Source organism: Trichosurus vulpecula, chromosome 1 (assembly GCF_011100635.1).
Source record: "Trichosurus vulpecula isolate mTriVul1 chromosome 1, mTriVul1.pri, whole genome shotgun sequence".
In the NCBI taxonomy this organism is placed as follows: domain Eukaryota; kingdom Metazoa; phylum Chordata; class Mammalia; order Diprotodontia; family Phalangeridae; genus Trichosurus; species Trichosurus vulpecula.
Window position 1 is genome coordinate 49396102 of NC_050573.1, and position 22364 is coordinate 49418465.

Here is a 22364-nt window from a genome sequence, read left to right on the forward strand (position 1 = left end):
ACCTCAGATGCTCCATGGTCTTTGTGGGAAGTGCAGAGGGGATGGGAATGCACCTTTCCTTCCCTTTCCTTTCTTCTTGGGCCATGCCCACACTTCACACCCCCATGCTCTGTGTCAGCCGCTGGGTCACAGAGAAGGAGCAGAGAATGGGCGTGAAGAGCCTTCCCCTGCAGCATAGTCCGGGGAGCATTTGTCGACTTTTCACAGGACCTGGATTCAAATCCCAGCCCTGAGAATTGACCTCGAACAAGTCGCTTAACTTCCCTGGGCCTCAGTTTCCTCATCTGTAGAGTGAGGCTCAGATGGTCCCTGAGGCCAGCTGTAGAATCATAGGATCTAGTTTTGGAGCCAGAAGAGAACCTTAGCAACTGTTTGACAGATGGGGAAACTGAGGCCCAAGAGACAAAGTGACCCACCCAACATCACTCTGACAGTAAGCCTCAGGACTTTCTGACTCCCGAGTCTGATTCACCATCCAAAGAGCTCCCATTGCATGGGGAAGGCAGGACCTCAGGAGCGGCCCCTACATGGGGTCATGGCTCTGGGACCAGAAGGGGCCTATCTTAGGAGAGGCCGTTTCATCTGGCTCAGGGAACAGAGAGCCAGGGCGACGAAGGGGTTTTCTTTCCCAGGGTCACAGAGGTAACGATATGAAGGTTGGAATTTGAACCACAGGTTCTTTGCCTCCAAATCCAGGCTCTTTCCATGGCCTTTTGGGCTTCAGTCTGTGGTCGGGAAGTCAGCATTCTGCCCTTCCCCATCCCCCACCCCCAGGCTGCTCAAGGAAGACACTTGTTGCTAATGAGAGCTGATATTTGTATAGCTCTGTAAAGTTGGCAGGTGCTTGTATATGTGATATCTCATTGGTTCTTCAACAAGCTTATGATGTAGGTGCTTCTCATGTTGTTGGGCCTTAACTGTTAACTGAAGCCCGGAAAATTGATTTGAAATTAATGTTGGTAGAGAGACTTGAACTCAGATCTCCCCCCACTCAGCTACAAAAGCCCAGGGTCTGTTGGCTGTAGCCAGATAAACTCCCTCATTGTACCCACACCACACTCCCGGGGTTAACCCATCTATCCCTAACCTGCCCTGCGGTCCCTGAGCTGGGCCCCAGGCCAGGCCCCTCCCTGTCCCCTCACTCACGGTGGGCCCTTGGGGCCTCGATGACAGCCTGCTGGGAGACGCTAGACTGTGACAGAGAAACCATCTTCTTCGTTAGCCAGCTCTGCTCCCCTCCGAGTAATTAAGACTTCACAGATGTGAGAACATCTGCTCAGCTGAGCTCCAGTCCTTACCAGGAGTCGTGGTAGCATTTCTGGCCCCAGCAGCAAGCGCCGTCATCTCATTGGTGGCTGGGAACGGGAGGCATGGGCCATGGACTGACTCCTCCCAGGGGTTCCGGAGCAGGCTCATGGAAGAGATGAGGAGGTGTGGGTGCTTAGCTGGCCTTTCCAAAAAGCCCCCTTGCCTCATACTCTGGATTGTTCAACCCGGGGCTCTTGCTCCCTCCTTTCTAGCTCGAGGATTCATTCCTTGCAGCAGACAAGGGGAGCTTCACATTTTAGGGCTGGTAGATGCCTTATAGGTCAGCTAGTCTGGCTTCCTCATACAGCTTAAGAAACTGAGTCAGGGGAGTGAGAAATAATTGCCAGGAGAAGTAACATAAAGCACCCGGTGCTGGGCCAAGAATCAGGAAGGACCGAGTTCAAGGGTGACCCTAGGCAAGTCACTTAACCTTTGGATCAGTTTCCCCAACTGTAAAAGGATTATAACAGCAGTTCATTTATCTCAAAGGGTTGTTATGAGGATCAAATAAGATGCTATTTCCAAGTCCTGACACACTGCAAACTGGATAGAAAGGCTTATTCCCTTCCCCGTGGCAGTCGAGGCCTCTTTCTGGGGGTCAATGCATCTTTCGGACATCAGCATTTCCCATTGTGACCGGGAGGTCGGTAGGGTCAAAGTGCTGTGTCCAGTAGAGACTGTATGGAGTTGGAAGGGTTGTTAGAGACTGTCAGTCGGAGGATCACAGATTAAATCAATCCGTCATTCATTCAGCAAGTATTTATTAAGTACTGCTGGGTTAAGCACTGGGGATACTAAATCAGCAGTCCTTGGGAATCTCTCGTGGGTGTGTAGTTAGGGGGGGTCGGTGTTTGTAATATATTTACAAAACAGAATGGGGGACAGGGTCACTAGCAACTGGGGGGATCAGGAAGATCCTGGGAGGGAACTTGGGAACCAGCTGGTCCAGCCTGGTCATTGCACATAGATGAGGAATCAGAGAAAGCAGGTGGCTTATCCAAACCCACTGCAGGTAGGGGCAGAGCTGGGGCGTGAACCCCCGCGTCTTTAATACAATAGGAATTGGACCGTTTCCATTGCGCACCCACTTCACAGCTCCACACCGTCTGGGACAAGTCGGTAATTCAGAGCCTCACTGGGTTCGTCCGTAGAATGGAGATCATAATTATTGCCCCCTTTCCTCCATGGAATTGTTTTAAGCCCCATGCTTTACCAACCAGAAAGCTCTGTGTTAATATGATGGACAGTTACTGGCTCTTTCCCCTACCGCTCGAGGGTTAACTTCCATACCAGTTTATAGAAATGCTGTCTCCCACAGTAGAATGGAAGCTCCCTGAGGGCAGGGACTATTTTTGCCTTTATCTCTGTGCCCAGCACAGCCAGGATGCTCCATAAGTGGTTGTTAATTAACAGGATTAAAGTGTCTGAGCCCTGGCTGCTCATGCTCTAGAGCTGGGGCACCTATGAGCTGTTTCCATGAGCATGGGTCAGTGTCTGCACCTCTCTGAGAGGGGCCTGACATGCCCAGGGATGACCAAGGCTGGGAGGGAGACATTAGCCAACTTCTTAGCCCCAACACACGTCCCTTGGGAGCAAAGTCTGGCCAAGAGTGTCGCCACCCCCCTCTTTGGGGGAGGAGGGAGGGAGCTCTCATCCAAGAGCCTCATTCATACAAACTTCTCTGAGCTTTTCATTTCAGACCTTGGTGAGGCGCAGCGGTCGAGCCAGGCCTGTTAGTAAAAGGAAAACAAAGTAACGGGGCTGTTCTCAAGGTGGTGGGGGAGGGGTGGCCACGAGTCAGGAAGGAGAGAGAACAGGACACCCCAAACCTTTAGGGACCCTCCGGCTCCAACTCGGCTGGAACCTTTCAGAAAAAGTTCCTGCAGTGGTTTTAATTTGGCGGTTTCCTTTGTAAACAAATAAACGAGGCCTCGGGTGGCTGGAGAGTGGGATAATAGGAACCTGATTGGGAAAAGAATTGAAGTGGGGGAATGTGTCCCCAGAGCCTGGTAATTGGGAAAATGCACACGCCGGCCTGGTGTGCGTTGTGGGGCCCCCACTTGAGGCTCAGCCACACCTGAGTCAGCTAGCTGTGCACTGGGGGTGGGGTGAGGCCTGCATGCTCTCCGGCACTCTGTTAACACAATTATGGTAACTCTTACACAAATGCCCCACTGGGCACCTGGGGACCGTGTGCATTGAAAGAGGGAGAGAGGGCAAGAAGGGAGATTCATACAGGCCTCTCTTTGTGTCTCGGTGTGTGATTGTATGTCTGCGCGTAGACAGTAGCCTTACTCAGCCCTCCCCGGAGTACAGGCCCTATGTACATACGTGTTTGTATGGGATAGCTGCATGGTTCTTAGAGCAATGAACCTGGAGGCAGAAGGACCTGAGTTCAATTCCATCCTCAGTCTGTGGGACCCTTGGCAAATCAACTTCTGTTTGCTTCCATTTCCTCCTCATCATACCCTACCTCCCAGGATCAAATGAGAAAATCTTTGTAACATAATATTGGTGAAAGAGCTGGCATGTAGTAAACACAGTATAAATGTTGCTGGTGATGGTTCATGCGCCTGGGCTCACACCTAGTATCCCTGTCCGTGTATTACCATGTATCCCTCTGCTTCTCTGGGGTGGCATCCCAGGTAACCAGATGCGCATTCCTAGGGTGCTGGTGCTTTGGAAATCTGTGATGTTGCTTCTGCTGGAAGGGGTAGCTCTGGGGGGAATTGGGGGACAGGTCTTTCTCTATCTGGCTTCTGGATGTGCTGTCTCCTTCATGAAGGAGCAACATGAGTGAGGCCTGTGTGGCCTCTAGCTGGGCCCCAGCGCCATACCCTCTGAATGTACAGCCTAGCCTAGATAGGGTGAATTCTCTCTCACACCCTTGCCTCTGCTTGGGTGTGGGTCATGGTCCCCTTTCCTCCAGGGAGTCCGATGTCTCAGGCTGCATAGAGCTGGAAGGCTCCCCCAAGGCTCAGCTGCCTCATCTTAAAGACCCAGTGGAAGTAGGATGACATGCCCAAGGTCACATAGATAATACTACCTAGGGTGGGATTTGTACCTGGGCACCCTGGCTCTCCCAGTGTGCCGTGCTGTTCCCCCTAAATCATTTACCTCCTTCCCTCCCTTCTCCTCAACTACAGGGCCACTGAGGGTCAATGAGCAAAATGGGGAGGCCCTGCTCTTGGTCCTGTGTAGGGCGTGCTTAGGATTGGGGACCCCTCCTTGGCTTCCTGTGCAAAAGGTTTGACCTGGAAGCCTGGCCTGATTGTGGTGGAGAGTGACTGGTGCTGTTCCTGGCTGGGCGTTAAGGGGAAGTGGAGGATTGGGGAATGCAGTGGGAGGAGTGGGTCCTGATCCTTTATGGGTCATTCTGAAACTACACACGTGCACACATGTACATGTACACATACACACACACACCTTTTTGTGCCAGCAAAGGCAACTAACTGTCATGGCCCCTCCTCTGTGACACGTGGGAGCTGGTCTCCATGACCCTGGGGGTCCTTCCAGCTCTAAATCCTTGATCTTCCCAAAAAGCCATCAGTAAGCATGTATTAAGAACCTGCTGTGTACTAGACACTGTGCCAGAATCTGGACTTAGCTTTAAGAGAACATAAAAGCCAGAGTGTGGAAGGCTCTGGGCCTGCGCCACTTCCTTTCTTGACCTCAATCTTCCCCTGATTTCCCTGGCCACCATCTCCCTCTCCCTTCCCCGCTCCCCCATCTCTGTCCCAGCCCCCATCTTCCATGTGGCCCCATGAGCTCAGCCACCTCTCGCCACCTTCTTCCTGGGAGACCCAGGTACAGTGGAAAGAAGCACACTCACACCCCCCCTCCCCAGTAACACTCCCGTTAAAGGGCTTGGATTCACCTCCTGGGCCTTGGTTTCTTCATCTGTAAAAAGGGAGAGCTGGGTTTCTCTCACCCCCAAGGTCAGTTCCTATCATCTATGGGTCCCTCATCACAGCACAGGCCCCACATGCAGCCCAGCAGAGCATGGTGTGTGTTTTTCCCATCCAGGCTCCGCAGAGCCCTTGGGGCTCTTGTTAGATGAGGGCCGTGGCTCAGTTGAAGAAGACAGTGAGATGAGCCTGGGGCCACCTTGCAGGGGACTAGAGGCAGTGCTCCCCCCGCCAAGTTCTCAAAGCCAGGTCTCTGCCTGCCTCCAGGATGCTGGTCCCTGTATGTCCCCCTGGCTGGCTAAAAACACAGGCTAAGACCCTGTGGTTGATGATCCAAGATCGGAACTATCTCAGCCACAGTTCAAGTGACCATGTCACTGCTTTGCTCAAGAAACTACCGTGGCTCCCTTTTGCCTCCTGGATAAAATACCAACTCCTGTTTGTCATTTAAAGCCCTTCATAATCTTACTCCAGCCTACCTTTCTATGGTTATTAAAATAACAATCATAGTAACAAATAGCTTTCATTTATATAGCGGTTGGAGGTGTGCAGAGTGCTTTGCAAACAGCACATTTGATCTTCACAGTAACCCTGGGAGGCGGGTGCTGTTGTACCCCCCATTTCACAGATGACAAACTAAGGCGGAATGACTTGCCCAGCGTCCCATCGCTGGTAGGGAGGCCTGGTGAGGACCGGTCTTCCTGGACTCCAGGTCCAGTGCTCTAGGCACTGCACCCGCTAAGCTGCCCAATACAGTTATTCATTATCCTCCTCCTCATACTTTTCCCTCCTGCCAAACTGGCCTACGTCCTGTTGCTCATACACATCATTCCTATTTCCGTGCCCCATGCCTCAAATCAAGAGGCCTTTTCTTTAGCACTTAGGACCAAGCACTGGGCTAAGGGCTAAGGATAATGCCCCCCCCCCCAAAAAAAAAAGGGTGGGGGGAGAAGGAGGACAAAACCAGTCCTTGCCTTCAGGGTCCTTATGTTCTCCTGGAAGTGATACAGCACGTCTACAGATAAGTTAATAGAGGGAATTTGTAGAGGAAGAAAGCATTGGCAGCCGGGAAAACACCAAAAGTCTTGTAGAAAGTGGCCTGCTGGTCTGCCCTGTCTCAGTGAATCAGAGAACGTTTCTATTAAGCATTGAGTGCCATCAGAATGGCAAAGTCCTTTCTCTCAAGGCACTCCTATTCTAATGGAAGAGACAACACACAGAAGGGCCAGCAGTCCCCAGGGGACAGCAGCCAAACATTTTCTGGAGCCTTGTCCAGGCCGGGGCTGTGCTCTTGCCACCTCTCGCCACCTCTCCCCACCCCCGCTTCCTCAGCAACTACCACCACCTGGTTCCTCCTGCCCAGCACTCCCCTTTCCTTACCTGCCAGCCTTCTACATGCACTCAAGGGTAAATGAGCTTTGAAGAATTTTTTCCAAACGGGTCGAGGTACCATGGACAGCAGCATGGTTAATGGGTTAAATCCTAACCTTAGAATCTGCAAGACTTAGGTTTGAATTCTCCCTCAGGTTGTCAATAGCTGCATGACCTTGGCCAAGTCCTTTTACCTCTGTTTTATTGTCTGTGAAATAGGGGTGATAATCGCATAAGATCCATGTGGGGAAAGTCCATCAGGTTTATAGCCTAAGAAGCTGGAATTTGTTACTGCCTGTGTGATCTTCAGAAAAATCACTTAACCTTTGGACCTCAGTCTCCTCATGTGTAACATGGGAGAAGGGCGTCGGCCTGGGTGTCTCCTGGGGTTTCTCCCATCTCTAAATCTAGGATCTTGGGATAATATAAATGACTTGACCAACTTAGGCTAGAGAAATGTGATCGTTGCTATTGTCAGCATTATGTGACAGCCCGGTGCTGTAAACTGGTCAGTTCCCAAGTCACTAATAGATAAGTCTGCCTGGTTAGCCAGTGTCTGGGCCCCTTGGCCACGTCTGTGTACAAGACATCTGCTGTCCCAACAAAACCAGGCCACAGTTAGGCCCAAGCCCCATCCCCATCTCTCCCTGCTTGGAAGCTGTGGTTCTCCATCTCAATACCTACTTCTGCCATCCTGGTACTAGCTTACACCCAGCTTCTGCCTCCATTTTAAAGCCCACCGCACACCTGCTGCTAAGGTGGAATGGCCATCAATGCACAGTTAGGCCCTACATTCACAGGATTTAGGTTTCCAGGGAACCTCAGCAACCAACTCCTTCAACCTATATGGGAAAGAGATCCCAACTATAACCTACCTGCCCAGGCACCCTCCTTTCTATGCTTGAAGACCTCAAGGAAGGGGAAACACACTTCCCTCCTGGGGCAACCCATCGTGCTGTGGGGACTGCCTTTATCCAGTTAAAATCAACATCTGTAACTTCCACCCTTTGGAACCAGGCAAAATCAATCTGTTCCCTGTTATGCATGAAGACCTTTGAGGGATCTGAGGGCTCCTCTCATCCTTTCCAGCCTTCTTACTTCCAGGCTGATATCTTTGTTCTTTCAACTCCTCATCTAACACGTCCGTCCTCCAGCAGTCAATTTGTTTGTTATATGTTGCTCCTTACTGGAGGGCCCTGGAGGTGACACACTGGCGGCCTTATCTTTAGCTCTGAGCTCTGGTATGTCCTGAGGGATGATAACCAGACTCTCCTGCAACATCCAGAGCCCCTCTGCTGTCTAGGGTCTATAGGGCAAAGGGCAGATCTTCCTGACTTGTCTCCAACCCTGTTCCAAACAATGCCCAGGCTGGCCTCAGTCTTCAACTGCCCATAAGACTGATACCCATAGAGATTCCTAGATAGCCTTTTGCATTTTGGCAGAACGTAGCTTTCAGTTGTCTTGTTACACTATGGAAAGGAGCCTCCAAAGGGAGGCAGGGTTATAGAAGGGAAAACCCTGGCTTTGGAGTCAGGGCCTTTCTCTGCAGATTATATGTGACCCATGGCAGGGCACTTCCTTCTCTAGGGTCCAGTTTTTTCTGTATAAAATAGAGGGCTGAACAAAATGAATTTTCTATCCAAACTAATGATACAATTTTTAAAAGGCAGGAAATTGGTTTATTTTCATGCTTACAGGTGAATATGGGCATGTCCAACAGTTGGACCAACTCTGTCTGAGACTTGCTTATTTAGGAAAAAATGGGGGAGCGGGGCACTGTCTCCTTTCTGTATCTCATCTTCTACTCCAGGCGGGCCATGGGAAGCATTACCTTTCAGATGTATGTAATGTATGACAGCTGAGCTGCCTTCTCTCAACCCTGTTTGTTTGTGGTCTCCCAGGGCTTCTTAAATGTTTTCTACCCTTGACTGCTTCAGCGCTTCCTAAACTGTGGGTCGAGACCCCAGGGTCTCGACCCACAGTTTAAGAAGTACGGATGAGTAAGATAAAGAGACCCTCCTTATTCCTCTTTTATTTTTCTAGTAGCAGTAAACATTAGGGATAGTGATAGCATCAGCCAGGGAATTGGATTTTAGGAAAGCAGGTGGAGCAAGGCAGTCAAGACAGTGAAAGCGCCCGTGTGACAAGTGGGCTGAGGAACTGGGGAGGAGAAGACTGGGCAGGGAGCAGAAGATTCGAGCAATCTTTATTTATCTGAAGGACCATCAAGAACAAGAGACAGTAAATTTGTTCCGTGTGGCTCCATTGTGCAAAACTAGGACCACTCGGGGAATTACAAAAAGGCAGATTTCAGCTCAATATAAGGGAGACTTTTCTAATGAACAGAGCCATGGAATTGGCTGTTCCAAAGGTAGTGAGCTCCCCATCCATCACTGGAGATAACCAAGCAGAATCCAGCAATACAAGGGCTTCTGGGTTCTAGATGGGAGAGTGTCCAGCTTAAATGCTGAGGGTGTACCCTGCTCTGGGGTTCTATGACCATTAACCAAGGGAGGTTTCTGTCAAAACAGAGTTGAAATGAGTCCCCAGTGGTATCAGTGATTCCGAAGGAAAGGCAGGAGATTTGGGTTAGAAACTGGGCTTAAACTTTGGGTTAAATCTGGGTGGTTGCTGGGGGTGAAGAGGAGGCAGGATTCCTGACTCCTTCCTCCCTGCATGTGTGATGTTGGAGGTAGAGACATTGATACCCAAGACTCCTACCCATAGGTAGAAGATACCTCTGAGCTGCCAAGTCCATTCTCTTGCCTAAGAGTGGCATGACTCTTCCATGTTGTTTTTTCTGGTAGACCAAACTTGAAGACGAAGAGTTTGAAGTTGTCTTTGTGTCTTTAGCCTTTGCATCCCCAGTGTCTAATGCATAAGGACATTTAATAAATGCTTATTAATAGACTCAGGAGCTAAGGAGCTATGCTATTTATGATTAGTTTTGGAAGACTCCCTAGAAGAAGGCAAATACATTATGGATGGGGAGGGACATAGTTGACATAACTTGGCTTATCCAGTTTACTCACTGTACGTATAAGGTGTGGAGGGGGGCTTTGGGCACGTTCCCACTTGTATGGTCCATTCCATAGGGCCTCATCCAGACCTGGAAGGGTCTATGTGAGGAAGCTGGGGCCCAGGATGGTTAGGGGACTTTGCTTTAGGCCTCTCATGGTCTTTTCTTCACCAGAGAACACAGAGGGCTCAGACCAAGGGGCCTTACGGAGCCTGTGCCCTCTCCTGCCACAGCCCAGGAATTCATGGGGGGAGCCTATAGGAAAATAGATTCAGACACCCAACAGAAGGCTCTAATATTTCCTCCTTCCTATGTTTCAGGCCTCCGTAGGCTCCGAGAAACTCTTCGCTCCAGCAGCTAGTAAAGGTAAGGAATCTCACGTACTCTCCTCCCCACCCCACTCCACCCCGGGACCTACATGGGCAGCCATTCCCATTTGCCCCAATGGCTCTCAGTCTCCCCATTTGTGAAATGGGGAGTCAGGTTTTGCCTTTCCCCAGAGAGGGTTGGCAACTCCATCCAGCAGAGCTTTGAGTCCCAGGACAGAGAAGGGTAAAAGCAAACAACCCTGTCAGTGCCTCTGGAACGAATTGGAGCAATACCACCAGAGAGCCAGCCTTTTTAATTATTCATCAGGAGCGCGCCAGCCAAAATTGGTTTTTGATTTAAAGCATCCAGGCATCAGATGTGTTAGGGGAGGGACGGTACCAGATGGGAAGCAGCGACGGGACATCAAGAGGAAAGATTTGCTCCTGTGCATGCGTGTGTGTGTGTGTGTGTGTGTGTGTGTGTGTGTGTGTGTATGAGAAAACAGAGGTTCATTCATCTCACCTGTGCCTAGGGTAGCCATGAGCCCAGTGCCTGCATAGCCCCCAACAATTCCAACCCATTTTCATTGCATTTCTAGTGACTAAGGGGCATGAGATCTGCCCCCTTTTATTTATAACCATAGATTTTACAGAGCTGGCTGTGGATAGGGGAGAGGTGAGGCACAGGGATCGCCCTCCTAGGACTTATTTTCTGCTGGTGAGGACTATGTCTACAAGCCCTCTTTTTACATGCTATCCTACCACAGTTACTTAGAGTCTGAGACACTCTTCCATGTTAATTGTTAGGGGAGGTGGTCAAAGGGGACATGGCCCTGCCTTCCCAGAGGGTGGCAGCCCCTGCCCCCACCAGGGCCTCCTTGGTGAGCTTTGCTGTAGCTAATTAAAAACCTAAATTAGAATGAGCATTTCATTTCTTTCTTTCCTCTTTTTATTAAGAGAAGGCAGAGCTACCAAGCTCTCTTTTTGTTATCTGTGTCAGGAATCCTCATCTCACTAGAAAGGCCAGAGCATGGCTAATTGGGGATGGATTGGCCAAGGATAAGGAGGCGGGGAGAGCACCTGGCCACCTTGGATCACATCCCATCCCCAGGCCTAGATGATCTGCATAGATATGAAAGGTCGTGGCCGACAGCAGAACCACCCGAGGCCTAGAGGAGGGCAGGTGCGGCCTTGATTTGAGGGAGAGAGAGAACAGTCTGCATGCTCTAGGCTGGTGGGGTTGACTTCAGTTACTTGAAAAATTCTAGAACATACTATTGAAGTGATGGTCAGTGAACATCAAGAAAAGGAAATGGGGGTCACAAAGAGCCAGACCAGCTTCGTCCACAACAGGTCATGCCAGGGTAACTTTAGTTCCTTTTGGGGGAATGGGGATCATAGGCTGACAGGTCATGAGGAGGCTGTAGGTACAATCCTCAGAAATGGCAGCAAAGCATTCTACTTGAGTTTTTGTACTGTTTGAATAGATGAGGGAGGGTGGTGGCTGGCTGGACTGTGCCCCGCTTTCATGGGTTCATACCTGGTTGAATGGCTGGCTACAGAGAACGATTCTTTGTCTGTTTAAAAGGAGGTCTACTATGAAATGCCCTTGGGCTCTGCCTTTGGGATGGTGCTAGTCAGCATTTTTTTTTAATTGACATTTGAATAAAGGTATTGCTGGCTTCCTTATCAGTTTAGGGGATGACAGGAAACTGGGAAGGAAAACTAACACATTGGATGGCAGATTAAGGATCCAAAAAAAAGATCTCAACAGACCAAAATGTTGGGCTGGATTTAATCATCGAGACAAATGCAAAGTCTTATCTTTGGGTTCAAAAAATCAGTTTCAGAAAGTGCAAGATGGAGGAGAAGCATGATCAATGAGAGTTTATCAGAAAACAACCCAAGGGATTTAATGGGCTATGATAGCCCAAAAAAGCTAATACATCCTAAGACTGCTTTGGAGAGAGGGATGGTGGGTAGGGACAGGGAGCCGCTGTCCACATGGAGTACGTGTTGTGTTCCATTCTGAATGCCCCATTTTAGGAAGGACTTTAACAACCTGGAGAGGACACAGCGGAAGACAGCCAGGATGGGGAAGGGTCTCAAGATTGTGTCAGTTGAGGATCACCTGAAGCAACAGTGGTTGTTTACTCTAGAGAAGAAAAGCTGTTAATGGGGAGGGAGGGAGGAAGGAACATGACAGCAGGATTCAAGTATTTGAAAGACTATCCTTCTTCTTCATCATCCCAGAGGCTAAGGCTAAGGGCAGTGGGTAAAAGGTGTCAGGGCACAGATCCTGGCTCAGTGTAAGAAGGAAAAAAACTTTGAAGGCCACGTCAAAAGATGACACACTGCCAGGAGGCATTGGCTTCTCCTAGCTAGAGGGCTAGCAATAACCACTTACTTGTCTAAGGGTGTTGTAGTGAGGAATCCTGTTCAGGCATGGGACTGCAAGACTGTCATTGGCATGCTTGGGCAGCTAGGTGGCGCTGGACCTAGCGTTAGGAAGACCTGTGTTCCAGTGCTGCCTCCGACATTTACTGGCTATGTGACCCTGGGCAAGTCACTTAACCTCTACCTCAGTTTCCTCCTCCATAAAATGAGAATTTTATAGATATCATATATTCTATAATATATAACAACATAATATAGATAATTACCTACCGTGAGGTTATTGTGAGGGCCAAACGAGGTGCTATTTATACAGTGCTTTGCGGGCCTTAGAGCTTTGAGGAGCTGTGGCACCAGACTGAGTCAGGAGCAAGAGACTTGCCTGTTCCCCTGAGTCAGTTTGTGAGTGGAAGAAGTTTTTTCGGAATATTCCAAAAGTATCTGATGAATGCTGAATGTGGCCTAGTTTATGTTGGGCTGAATTGTGGAGGGCCTCGAACCTCAGCAGAAGAATAGGAGATGGTCCTGGGCAGTACAGAAACCACCTGAGGGGGCAGGGGCTGGCTGCCACATGCAAGATGAGGGTTGGATCTGGCTTCTTCCTCTCCTCCACTTTTCTGTTCACCAATCCCCTATCCAGAGACAACTGAAATTCAGTTGGAAACATGGTAATCAAATTAGCAGAAAGCAGATTGCAAGGAAAGGACCAGGTTTTGGGGGAGAGGGGGGAACAGGGGTGATGGGTTCATTTGAGGGGCTGGTGGGAGATAAGGTGCAGATGTCCAGCAGCAGGGGGTGGCAGTATGAGAGTCATTTGCTTAGAAATTAAGATTGAATCCAAAAGTCTGGGTGGTGAGAAAGTGAAGGGGAGAGTCCATATGTAGAGAGAAAGGAACAGAATCTGAAGGCAGAGCCTTGGGAAGCGCTGAGGAAACAGGGTAGAGAGGGGGAATCTGATACACCAAGAAAGAATTGCAGGAGAAAGCTGTATTCTAGAAGCCGAGGGAAGAGTATCCAGAAAGAGCAAATGGGGGCAGTCATCACAAGCTACAGAAAAGGTCCGAGGACAAGGTTCAGGAGGCAGCATCATTTAGCGTAGAGGGCTGGGTTTCAGAAAGACCTGAGGTCAGATCCTGCCTCAGACACCGAGAAAGTCACTTCTCTTTTCTGCACCCCCATTTCCTCATCCATCAGATGAGGGGGTTGGACAAGAGCCTTGTAGCTCTCCATCTATGTTCCCATGATTGTACCCCTAAGGGACTCCATTTCTACACCTTTCAAATGAGGGGGCTGGATTTTGTGGCCTCTGGGGTACCTTCCAGCACTAAATCTGTAAGCCAGGATCTTTTGTACCACCCCCCCCCCACTAGTGAACTTGAAAAGATGGTTCAGACCTAATGAGTGGAATCTCAAGGAATTGAGAGGAGAAAGCAGATGGAAAGGGGTGGGGCCACTGGGTGACCCAGAGGCTTGGGACGGAGCCCTGAACACCAGTAAAGCCCTGAGGAGCCAGGCTGGGCTGGGCAGCAGAAGTCTGTCATGGGCACAGAGAGAGGCCAAAGGGATCCGGGGAAGGCAAACAGACTAAGGAGGGTGGGTAGTCCACATCACTGCCCTTCATGCACCCTAGAGTACAGCTCAGCCAACCTTGGCGCTGTCGCTCACACACTGCATCCCATGTCCCAGGCCTTTCCCCGAGAGGGCCCGGGGTCCACTCCCACCCTCAGAACCCCTAATCTGTGTCACAGCTCCACTCTGGGGCCACTTCCTAGTTAGTAAAGCCAACCTCATCACCCAGGCCACCGGCTACGAGGGACCCCCTGCTTGCCTCTGGTAGAGGGTGGGATCCTTGAGTGGACTAGAAAAAGATCAGTGGGTTTGGTCTGGGGTGTTGGAAAGCCCATCTCTGCCAGGTACTGCCTGTATGACCTTGGGCAGGTCACTAAACCTTAATCAGTAAACCAGAGGGGTTGGAGTATCTCTACTCCACAGTCCTTCCCAGCCCTCCATCTGTGGCCCTGTATCATAATCCATAGCTGTTTAAGAACGGCCAGGCCCCGCCATCATGAAGTCTCCTTGGAGCGTGCCGGCTGGCAGCCCTCCCTTCCTGCCTGGCACTGGCCAGGGGACCATTTTCACCTGTTCACCCTTAACATTAAACCTCATTGAGCCGGCCCAGGGCTGGGAACCAGGAGAAGAAGCAGAGGGGCCTCAGAGCCTCCAAGCTAGCCTGGCAAAGTCCCCGGACAAGAAGCTTGGGCACCTGCCTCACAAGACAACTCCTCAGGCCTTGTTAGTCTTTACATCCCCTTCTAATAAGCTTCCTTCTTGAGGGTGGGGGGGTGCCCATGTCTCAAAGCCACAAAAGAACTTTGAGAGAAATCGGGAAGACAGAAATGACTTAATAGCAGGGGGCAAGGTCCCAGACAGCCCAGGTGTGGGGGCGCCATTCAGGGCCTAGCCGTTAGGCTCCCCCACCCCCACTCCTCACCACCTCTCCCAATGGCCTTTCATTGCACCCGAGTCCCCCATGTCCCTGTGGCTCCTGATCTAAGGGCCTCCCCCTTCTTCAGTGTCCCTGGGATTTCCCAGTGGCTGGGATTTAGGGTCCCCTCTGACCTCCTCATGAGGCTGGGATCCGGGTCCCAGTACTCTCCACTCTGAGGCTAGGCCACAGTGGCTCACCCTCTTGTCTCCCTTCCAGGTTTCTCGCTGAGTGAGAAGCCCGAGACAAAGGCTCCCGTTGGGCCTAAGGTCTCGGGGCTGGAGCGAAGCCGGGAGCTGAGCACCGAGACCCCGTTTCTGCCACCTGTGCCCAGTCCCCCGGCCCCCACGGTCACCACAGTTCCTATAGGCGCCCCCTCCAGCACCCGAGCCAGCCCCTTGGTGAAGAAGGAGGCCCCTCCCCCACCCCGCCTCACTCCACAGCCTCAGCAAGTGCAGCCTGCACCCCCGCAGCCCCGGGCCCCACCCCCAGCACACGTGGGGCCCCCCCTGGGCACCTATCCCGGCCATCCCCCTGCCACACACAACGGCCTGCACAGCCTCAGGTAAGGTTGGCACCTCCATCTGGGGAGGGATGTCAGGGTGGGGGGACCGGCCCACCATGGGAGAGGATAGGCATGGGGGCCCTGGGGTGGGGGGGGCAGCCCCATCTGGGGGTCCAATAAACTAACCTGTCTTTCCTTTGTCTCCGTGGCCTCCTCCCACTTCCTCCTGTTCTTTCTTGCCTGCCTGTGGCATCTCCACCTCTTTCCTTCTTCATCCCTCACCCTCTCCCATCTTTCCCCCGTTCCCCATCTCTCTGTGTTCTTCTCTTTCCTCTCTGCCGTCTTTCCCCCACCTCTCCCTCTGTCCCCATCTCCCATCCTCCTTCCTCTCCCTTTGACTCCTGACCCTTCTCCTCTCTCTACCTCCTCCCCTCTCCCTCTGCCCCATCCTCCTGTCCCCCCAGCAGGAGCAGCAGCGCCAGCAGTGCAGCCAGCCTCGGCCTCCCCAAGCACGTGGCACTGTCCCCCCACGGGCCAGGCCCAGCCCTGCCTCTGTCCATCTCCAACCTTGCTACCTCGCACTTTGCGCTCCGTTCCCAAGCCCAGCATCAGCACCACGCGGCGGCCATGTTTGCTGCCCCCCCCACGCTGCCCCCTCCCCCATCGCTCCCTACCAACAGCCTGGTTATCCCCGGACACCCAGCCGGTATGTCCCCAGGGCAGCCCCACTGCAGAGATGGGTATATTAGCAAATGTGATTGTTCTTACAACTGACAAGAGTTTGGGAAAGGAGAAATGAAAGATAACCCCGGGGAGCGGTGTTCTTCCACGTAGGGCCCGTTCCCCATGGATGGTTTCACTGTCCATGGGCCCTAGCTGACTGGGCTTGGGTTGGGTCACAGACTGGGAAGCGTCCAAGAGCGTAGTTTTTAGGGCTGGAAAGTACCCTGAACATCATCTCGTCTGACCCCCCCTCGTTTTAGAGATAAGGAAATTGAGGTCCAGAGAATGGGCATGCAGCTAGCGTCAGGGTCAGAGCTGAAGCCTATGTCCTCTGCCTCGAAATCCCACGGTCTCTCTGCCCCGAGACCCCCACTTTCCCCATATAGCCCAACTGCTTCATTCCCTTGAGAACATACACACGCACACACACACACACACACTCTTCCTAGCAGTCAGAGACTAGTCTAGGGCCTTTGCTTCTGACTAACCCTCAGGAGCCCCTAAGAAGCAGAGGGTCTGAGAGAGACCCTGTTCCCACCAGCCAGGGACCCCTCCCCACATGTGCCTGGGGCTACTGGCATCTTCATTGCCTGGGAGGACAGAGCTAAGGGGGAGCCCATTTACCTGGTAAATGTGTCAGAGGGAGATTTCTTCCCTAGCGATAACGTTTCTTGGGAGGTGTCTTCGCCCTGGTTTGGGAGAATGGGCGAGTACTTATTGTATCAGCTTGGGGGCATAAGGGGCGCCTGGGTGGCTTGGGGGGGTTGTTTTTGTTTCTACCCAGATGAGGATTCTTAAGGGAAGTTTGAGTTCTTTCCCTAGCCTGGGACACAAGGTTGCCGGTCCTCAGACTTGTGGGTCACAGAAGTCCTATCCTCTGAATAGAGAGCCCTAGGAAAGGCTTCTCCCCAGATGAGAGCGTCAGTGGGACCTTGTTTCTTGGGACAAAGGGAGTTGTCCCCAGAAGCCTTTTCCAAAGGAAGAGAATCTCACAAGGGCCAGCTTCTCAGGGGACAGGGGCTTGTTGGGGAGCCTCTTCTGGGAGTCTCAGAGGGGCAACCTTTTTTCCAAAGAGAAGGAGTTTTCAGAGTTAGATCTTTTTACCCAGAAGAGCCAAGGGATCCCTATGGGACTTTTCTAGACATTAGAGGATTTCAAGAGAAGCCTGTTCCCTGGGTCAGAAAATGTCAGGGAGAGAGAGCTGTTAACTACCTAGGAAGGGTGAAGGGGAGAGAAACCCAGACCCAAGGCCCTGCCCAGCATGTCAGCAGAAGCACACATATTCCAGGTGTTGGAAGGGGCTTTTGTTCCTATGGATTGGGTCAAGATGTCAGGGAGGGGGAGGATCTCTGTGGCAGTGCACCATTCCCTGGGTAAAAAATACTTGTGGAATTGAAGCCCATTCCTTGAGGTGGAGGATCTCTGAGCCTTCCCTGGACAGAATCAGGGACACCAGGGAGGGCCTGGCTCGTGGGTCAGGGCAGGATGTCAGGGTGGTCGAAGGGCAAGCAGAGGGCCATTTGGGGAGGCCCCTTTTTCTGGGTGGAGGGAGTACAGGAGGAGCCCTCTCTATGGGCAAGGGTGGGGGGGGGCGGTAATAGGGGAGCCTGTTCCCCACCAGGGAAAGGGGTGGGTGGGATGTCCGGGGGAGGACAGGCCTTGTTTTCTGCTGGGATGACTCATGGTGTTCTCTCTTGTCTTTAGATACCAGCCTGTTGATTTCATTCAACCAACCAATCATGTATTGCCAGCCTCATTCGGGGATTCTGATTGGTACTTTGTCACAGGCATCCCTCTTACCTCCACCCTTGAGTCCTCACGTAGAAAACACCCACAGCATTGCCTGCCGAAACAGGGAGTGCCAGGTGAATATCTGCCCCCCTCCCGCCCGCCGGGACTCACGGCCGACGCCTCTGTGTCTCTCTCTCTTTTTCTCTTGTAGATCACGAGCTGCTCAGGAAAGAGCTGAACACGCGTTTTCTGGTCCAGAGCTCGGAGCGGCCCGGGGCCTCAGGGGGCCCGGGCTCGCCACTGCGGGCGGAGTTCCATCAGCACCAACACACACACCAGCACATACACCAATACACATTCGCCCCCTTCCCTCCCGGCCCGGCCTCGACGCCGCCGCTCCTCTCGCCCTCCGCACCCGCCCCCGCCCCGGTGCGTAGTGCCAGTGCCCCCTGAGTGCCGGGGGAGAGCGAAGGAAGGGAGGGCGGGCTGGGGCCAGGAGGGAGGTGGGGGGGAGCCTGCCGGCCAAGCCCGCCCACCCCGGTGTGGCCCGGCACACGCACATGCACACAGACGCACGTGGGCCTGTGGGGCCAAGACAAGGGCATTTCTCTTTGTTGCTGTCCAGTGGGACTGCCCTCAGCCCCTCCGATCCTTCCTTCCATCCTCCCTGCCCGGCATGGCCTGTCCCTGCTGCTGTGCTCACACAACCTTTGCTTGCAGCCTGGTCCAGCGAGCGGACGCACAAACACATACACACAGACACACACATGTGCACACACGCTTTGTTGGGTGGGGCCTTGGATTTCAGCCTCTTCTCTTTTTTCCCTTTGGTTTTCCTTCTCAGAGGCAGCTGGTGGTAGGAGGTCCCTGGACACCACCGGACTCTCAGACTCTCTGAGGGTCTCTCTGTATGTTAGTGGCACCAGGGACATGCTTTCTCCTGCTGCCCTTTGTGTCCTTGGAAGCTCAGGCCCCAGTTCTGTGTTCGCTCCATGTCCTCTGTCGCTGTGTTCTCAGACCTGGTCCTCGAGGCTGTCTCTTTTCTCCATCAGTGTGTCCCTAGAAGGGCTGTTGGGAAGGTGATTCTGAGGCTCAAGCATTTGCTTCCTGTGCCTGTGGCCTGATTAACATGATTTTACCCTGTCTCCAGGGCCAGTGGACTTGACCACACACCACATCTTTCCGTCTGTGTAGTTCCTTTTTCCTATGTCTCTGACCCGAGGTTATGGTTCCCCGCTCCCTTGTTCATGACCTAATAACATTATTCTCACACACACCAACATACATGTCCTTGACTTGGAAATATGCTTGTCGGATGTCCTTAGATTACGTGGTTCTTGTGACCCCGTGTCCAAGGACGTGCCATCCAGCTCCTGCGTCCTCCTGTGTGATGATTCCTCGGGCCCTGCGTGTAGTGGGGTGGGGGGGGAGCAGGATCAAAGCAATGCCTTTGGGATCAGAACCAGGATTCAGATTCGGGTCCTGCTACTTCTCTCCCATGTGACCATAAAGCTAGCCACCTCACCTCTGAGCATTTGTACCCTCCTCTGTAAAATGGAGGGTGTTGGACTGTATGACCTCTACGGTCCTTTCCCGTTCTAAAATGTATGATCTTGGCACTGCTGGCATTTAATGAGGGGGGCCCACTCTTCTCTCCTGTTTATTGTTTAACTATCTCTCCCCACACATTACACACACAAAACGTTCCAGTAGCCCAGATGTTTTATCCCTATGTCGATGTTCTAAAGTAACCCAGAATATAGCACCACGTGGGCTTACAATCTGGATCTTATCCATGGTTTCCTGCCCGATGGGGGTCCTCCCAGGGAGGAAGCAGCCTAGCACCATTGATTAGCGGGAGAGGAGGGATCACAGAACTGCTTTCTTGTCTTGAGCTGGGACCTGTGGGGGTTAAGGTCCACTGTTGGCCTGGTGGTGGTTCTGTGACCTTTGTATCCCAGAACAGAACAGAACCAACTAAAGCTACAGGGGTGGCTTAGGTCCCAGTGTCTGGCATGGGTCCTTCCTGGGAGATGGGGGGCAGGGCACAGAGTGAGCACCCAGAGAATGGCTTAGCCAGAGGGCCCCCCCTTGCCTGGCGACATTGGGTTTACAGTCCCCGTTTGCTCATTGGTAGCATGTCAGGGTTGGGAACGAGCGGATCAAGGGAGACATCTATGCTGGGGGAGGGGCCTCACACTTCCTTTCTTTTTCTTTCTAGTTTGACAAATACGCGCCCAAGCTGGACAGTCCCTACTTCCGACATTCCAACGTGAGTGTGAGTGTCCTGCGGCCCCTGCCCAGTCTTCCATATTTATTCCTTGAACCCTCTGTCCGTAGACTGGCCCAGTGTGTCTGTCTTCTTTGTCCTGCCCTATGTGTGTGCTTGGTCCCCAAGCCTTTGTGCCTGCCATCTGTGTCCCCTGCCCTGTATGTCTGCTATCTTTGTCCTTTGTCCCCTGCCCTGTGACTTGCCACCTTTGTCCCCTGCCCTATATCTGCCACCTTTGTCCCCTGCCCTATATCTGCCACCTTTGTCCCATGTAGCTGTTTTCCCTGTCTCTTGGGGCTGTTACACACTGTTTATACATTCATTACTTGTCTTAGCTTCAGTGGGCTAAGAAAGACTTTTCCAGTGAAGACAGACCTCCCGCACTCCCACGCCACCTCCCACACCTAACCCATAGAGTTGCCTGGCCCCACTGCACCATACTCCAGGCCATATCCACCCTTTGCAAAAGCCCAGGTTTTTGTAGGACTCTCTTTGCAAGGACCTATGGCTTTATGGGGACTCCCCGAGCAGGGGGTGCTGGGTAGAAAATACCTAAAGCTTGCCAAGCCGGCCAGGGTAGCAAACCTGAGCTTTATAGCCCCACAGACAGGAGAGCAGGTGTAGGAGTATCTGACTACCTTTAGCTGCTGGGGGAGGCTTGTACACTCCTGTCCCCCATCATGTTTTCCAAGTCAGTGGGCCTAGCGTGTGCAGGGCCCACAGGCATCGGTGACGGGTCCCACCAGACTGCTGCTGCTGTGGTTAGGGCTGCCCTTTGTGGCATCACCCCCCAGTCTGTTGCCTCCTCTGGGCAGCATAATTAGGAGGTGTGGGTGGCATTTTTGGCCAGTGGTGGACACAGTGTCTGTGAATACGTGCGTGAGCATGCCCATGTGCGTGCGTGCGTGCGTGCGTGCGTGCGTGTGTGTGTGTGTGTGTGTGTGTGTGTACGGCGTCAGGAAGCAGCCATGCTGGTCCAAGGTGAGTGTGAGCGTGCTTCCGTGCCTTGTGTTGCTCTGGGAGTCACTCCAGCATGTGCTGCCTGGACCTCATAGGAAGAATGGGAGCAGCTCCTGTCCTTGGGACCGCTGTCCTTTCTCTTCAGCCAGATTAGGAAAGGAAAGGGAATGAGCATTTTTGCATAAAGCACCTACTGTGTGCCCGGATTGTGCTAAGCACTTTACAGACATTAGCTCAGTTGATGCTCACGACAACCTTGCAGGGTAGATGCTGTGATGTCCCTGTTTCACAGTTGGGGAAACTGAGGCAGACAACAGTGAAGCGACTTGGCCAGGATCCCACCACTGGGAAAGTGAGGTCAGATTTGAACCCAGGGCTCCCTGACTCTGTGCATTACGCTCCCCCAGCCACCTCTTTAGGGACCTTGGAGGGGTGGGCCTCACAGCTGGGTTGGCTTTTTTCCCCTGAGGAGGCACAGCCTGGGGGTTTCTGGCCTGACAACCAGGCCTATTCCCCTGCTTCTGTCCTCCTGGCATCCTTGTCTAACTGTGAGCTAAACCAGATCTTTTCTTTTCTTCTTGTCTTTACAGTTCTTTCCATCCTACCCTCCTGCCATGCCCGGAATGGCCCCCTTGCTTGCCCACTCAGGCCCCTTTGGGTCCCTACAGGGAGCCTTCCAGCCCAAGGTACCAGCTGCCCTGGGGGTGGGAGAGAGGGAGGGCAGGGACGTGCCCATGGGGGCTGCATGCAATCCACCTGCACTGGACACCCCCTCTGGGCCAGCTTTCTAGTCGAGCTCCTTCCTGCCCTCCCCAAGGGCAGGGGTCGGCAAGGGTCTCTGACGTACACATCGCCCACTCCGCTACGACCCAAAGGATCGTGGGCTGGTCTAGAACTGGGCATCTGGGGCTGTGGCTTTGCTGTGAATCATTCTGAACCACCGACAGAAGGAGAGTTTCCAGAACATAAGCCATCACTGCCTCCAGCCCAACTGTCACCCTTGGGGAGGGAGTAAGAAGCTTGTAGGCCACTGTTTGTTGTGACACATGTGGACTTCTCACCTGTGGCCAGGCAAGGCCCACCATCCTCAGGTGCTCCTCCTCCTCCTGCCTGTTTTAACGTCAGCATCTGCATCACTGTGAAGCTCCCCAGGTGTGGGCTGATACCTTGGCCAGAAGGCTTTTTCAGATGCCCTTTGTGTGCAGAAGCCTGAATTGGATGGTCTCATTGTAGACAGAAATGTCCAAGAAGCTTCCCCTGTTGTTCCAAGTATGGGGGGTGGGGGTGGGGTCTAGCTCTTTTTTTCTTTCTTTCTTTTAACCCCAACAGACAAAGCAGAAGGAAAGGGAGCCTCTGCCCTCTGCCTAGAGGTCATCCCTA

At 52.5% G+C, this 22364-nt stretch overlaps 1 protein-coding gene across 7 annotated transcripts in view; it reads left to right on the forward strand.

The window, feature by feature from the left end:
* Positions 1-22364, forward strand: part of FBRSL1 (fibrosin like 1) — a 313547-nt gene that overhangs the window by 269054 nt on the left and 22129 nt on the right. The window contains exons 6-11 of one of the 7 annotated variants that reach the window (XM_036755653.1): positions 9927-9972; positions 15013-15358; positions 15763-16004; positions 17726-17886; positions 19974-20030; positions 21575-21670. In XM_036755653.1, coding sequence (XP_036611548.1) covers positions 9927-9972; positions 15013-15358; positions 15763-16004; positions 17726-17886; positions 19974-20030; positions 21575-21670 — 948 coding nt within the window. Of the gene's footprint in view, positions 1-9926; positions 9973-15012; positions 15359-15762; positions 16005-17725; positions 17887-17963; positions 18182-19973; positions 20031-21574; positions 21671-22364 lie in introns of all 7 variants that reach the window. The other 6 variants (XM_036755655.1, XM_036755635.1, XM_036755649.1 and 3 more) reach the window with 6 other exon arrangements.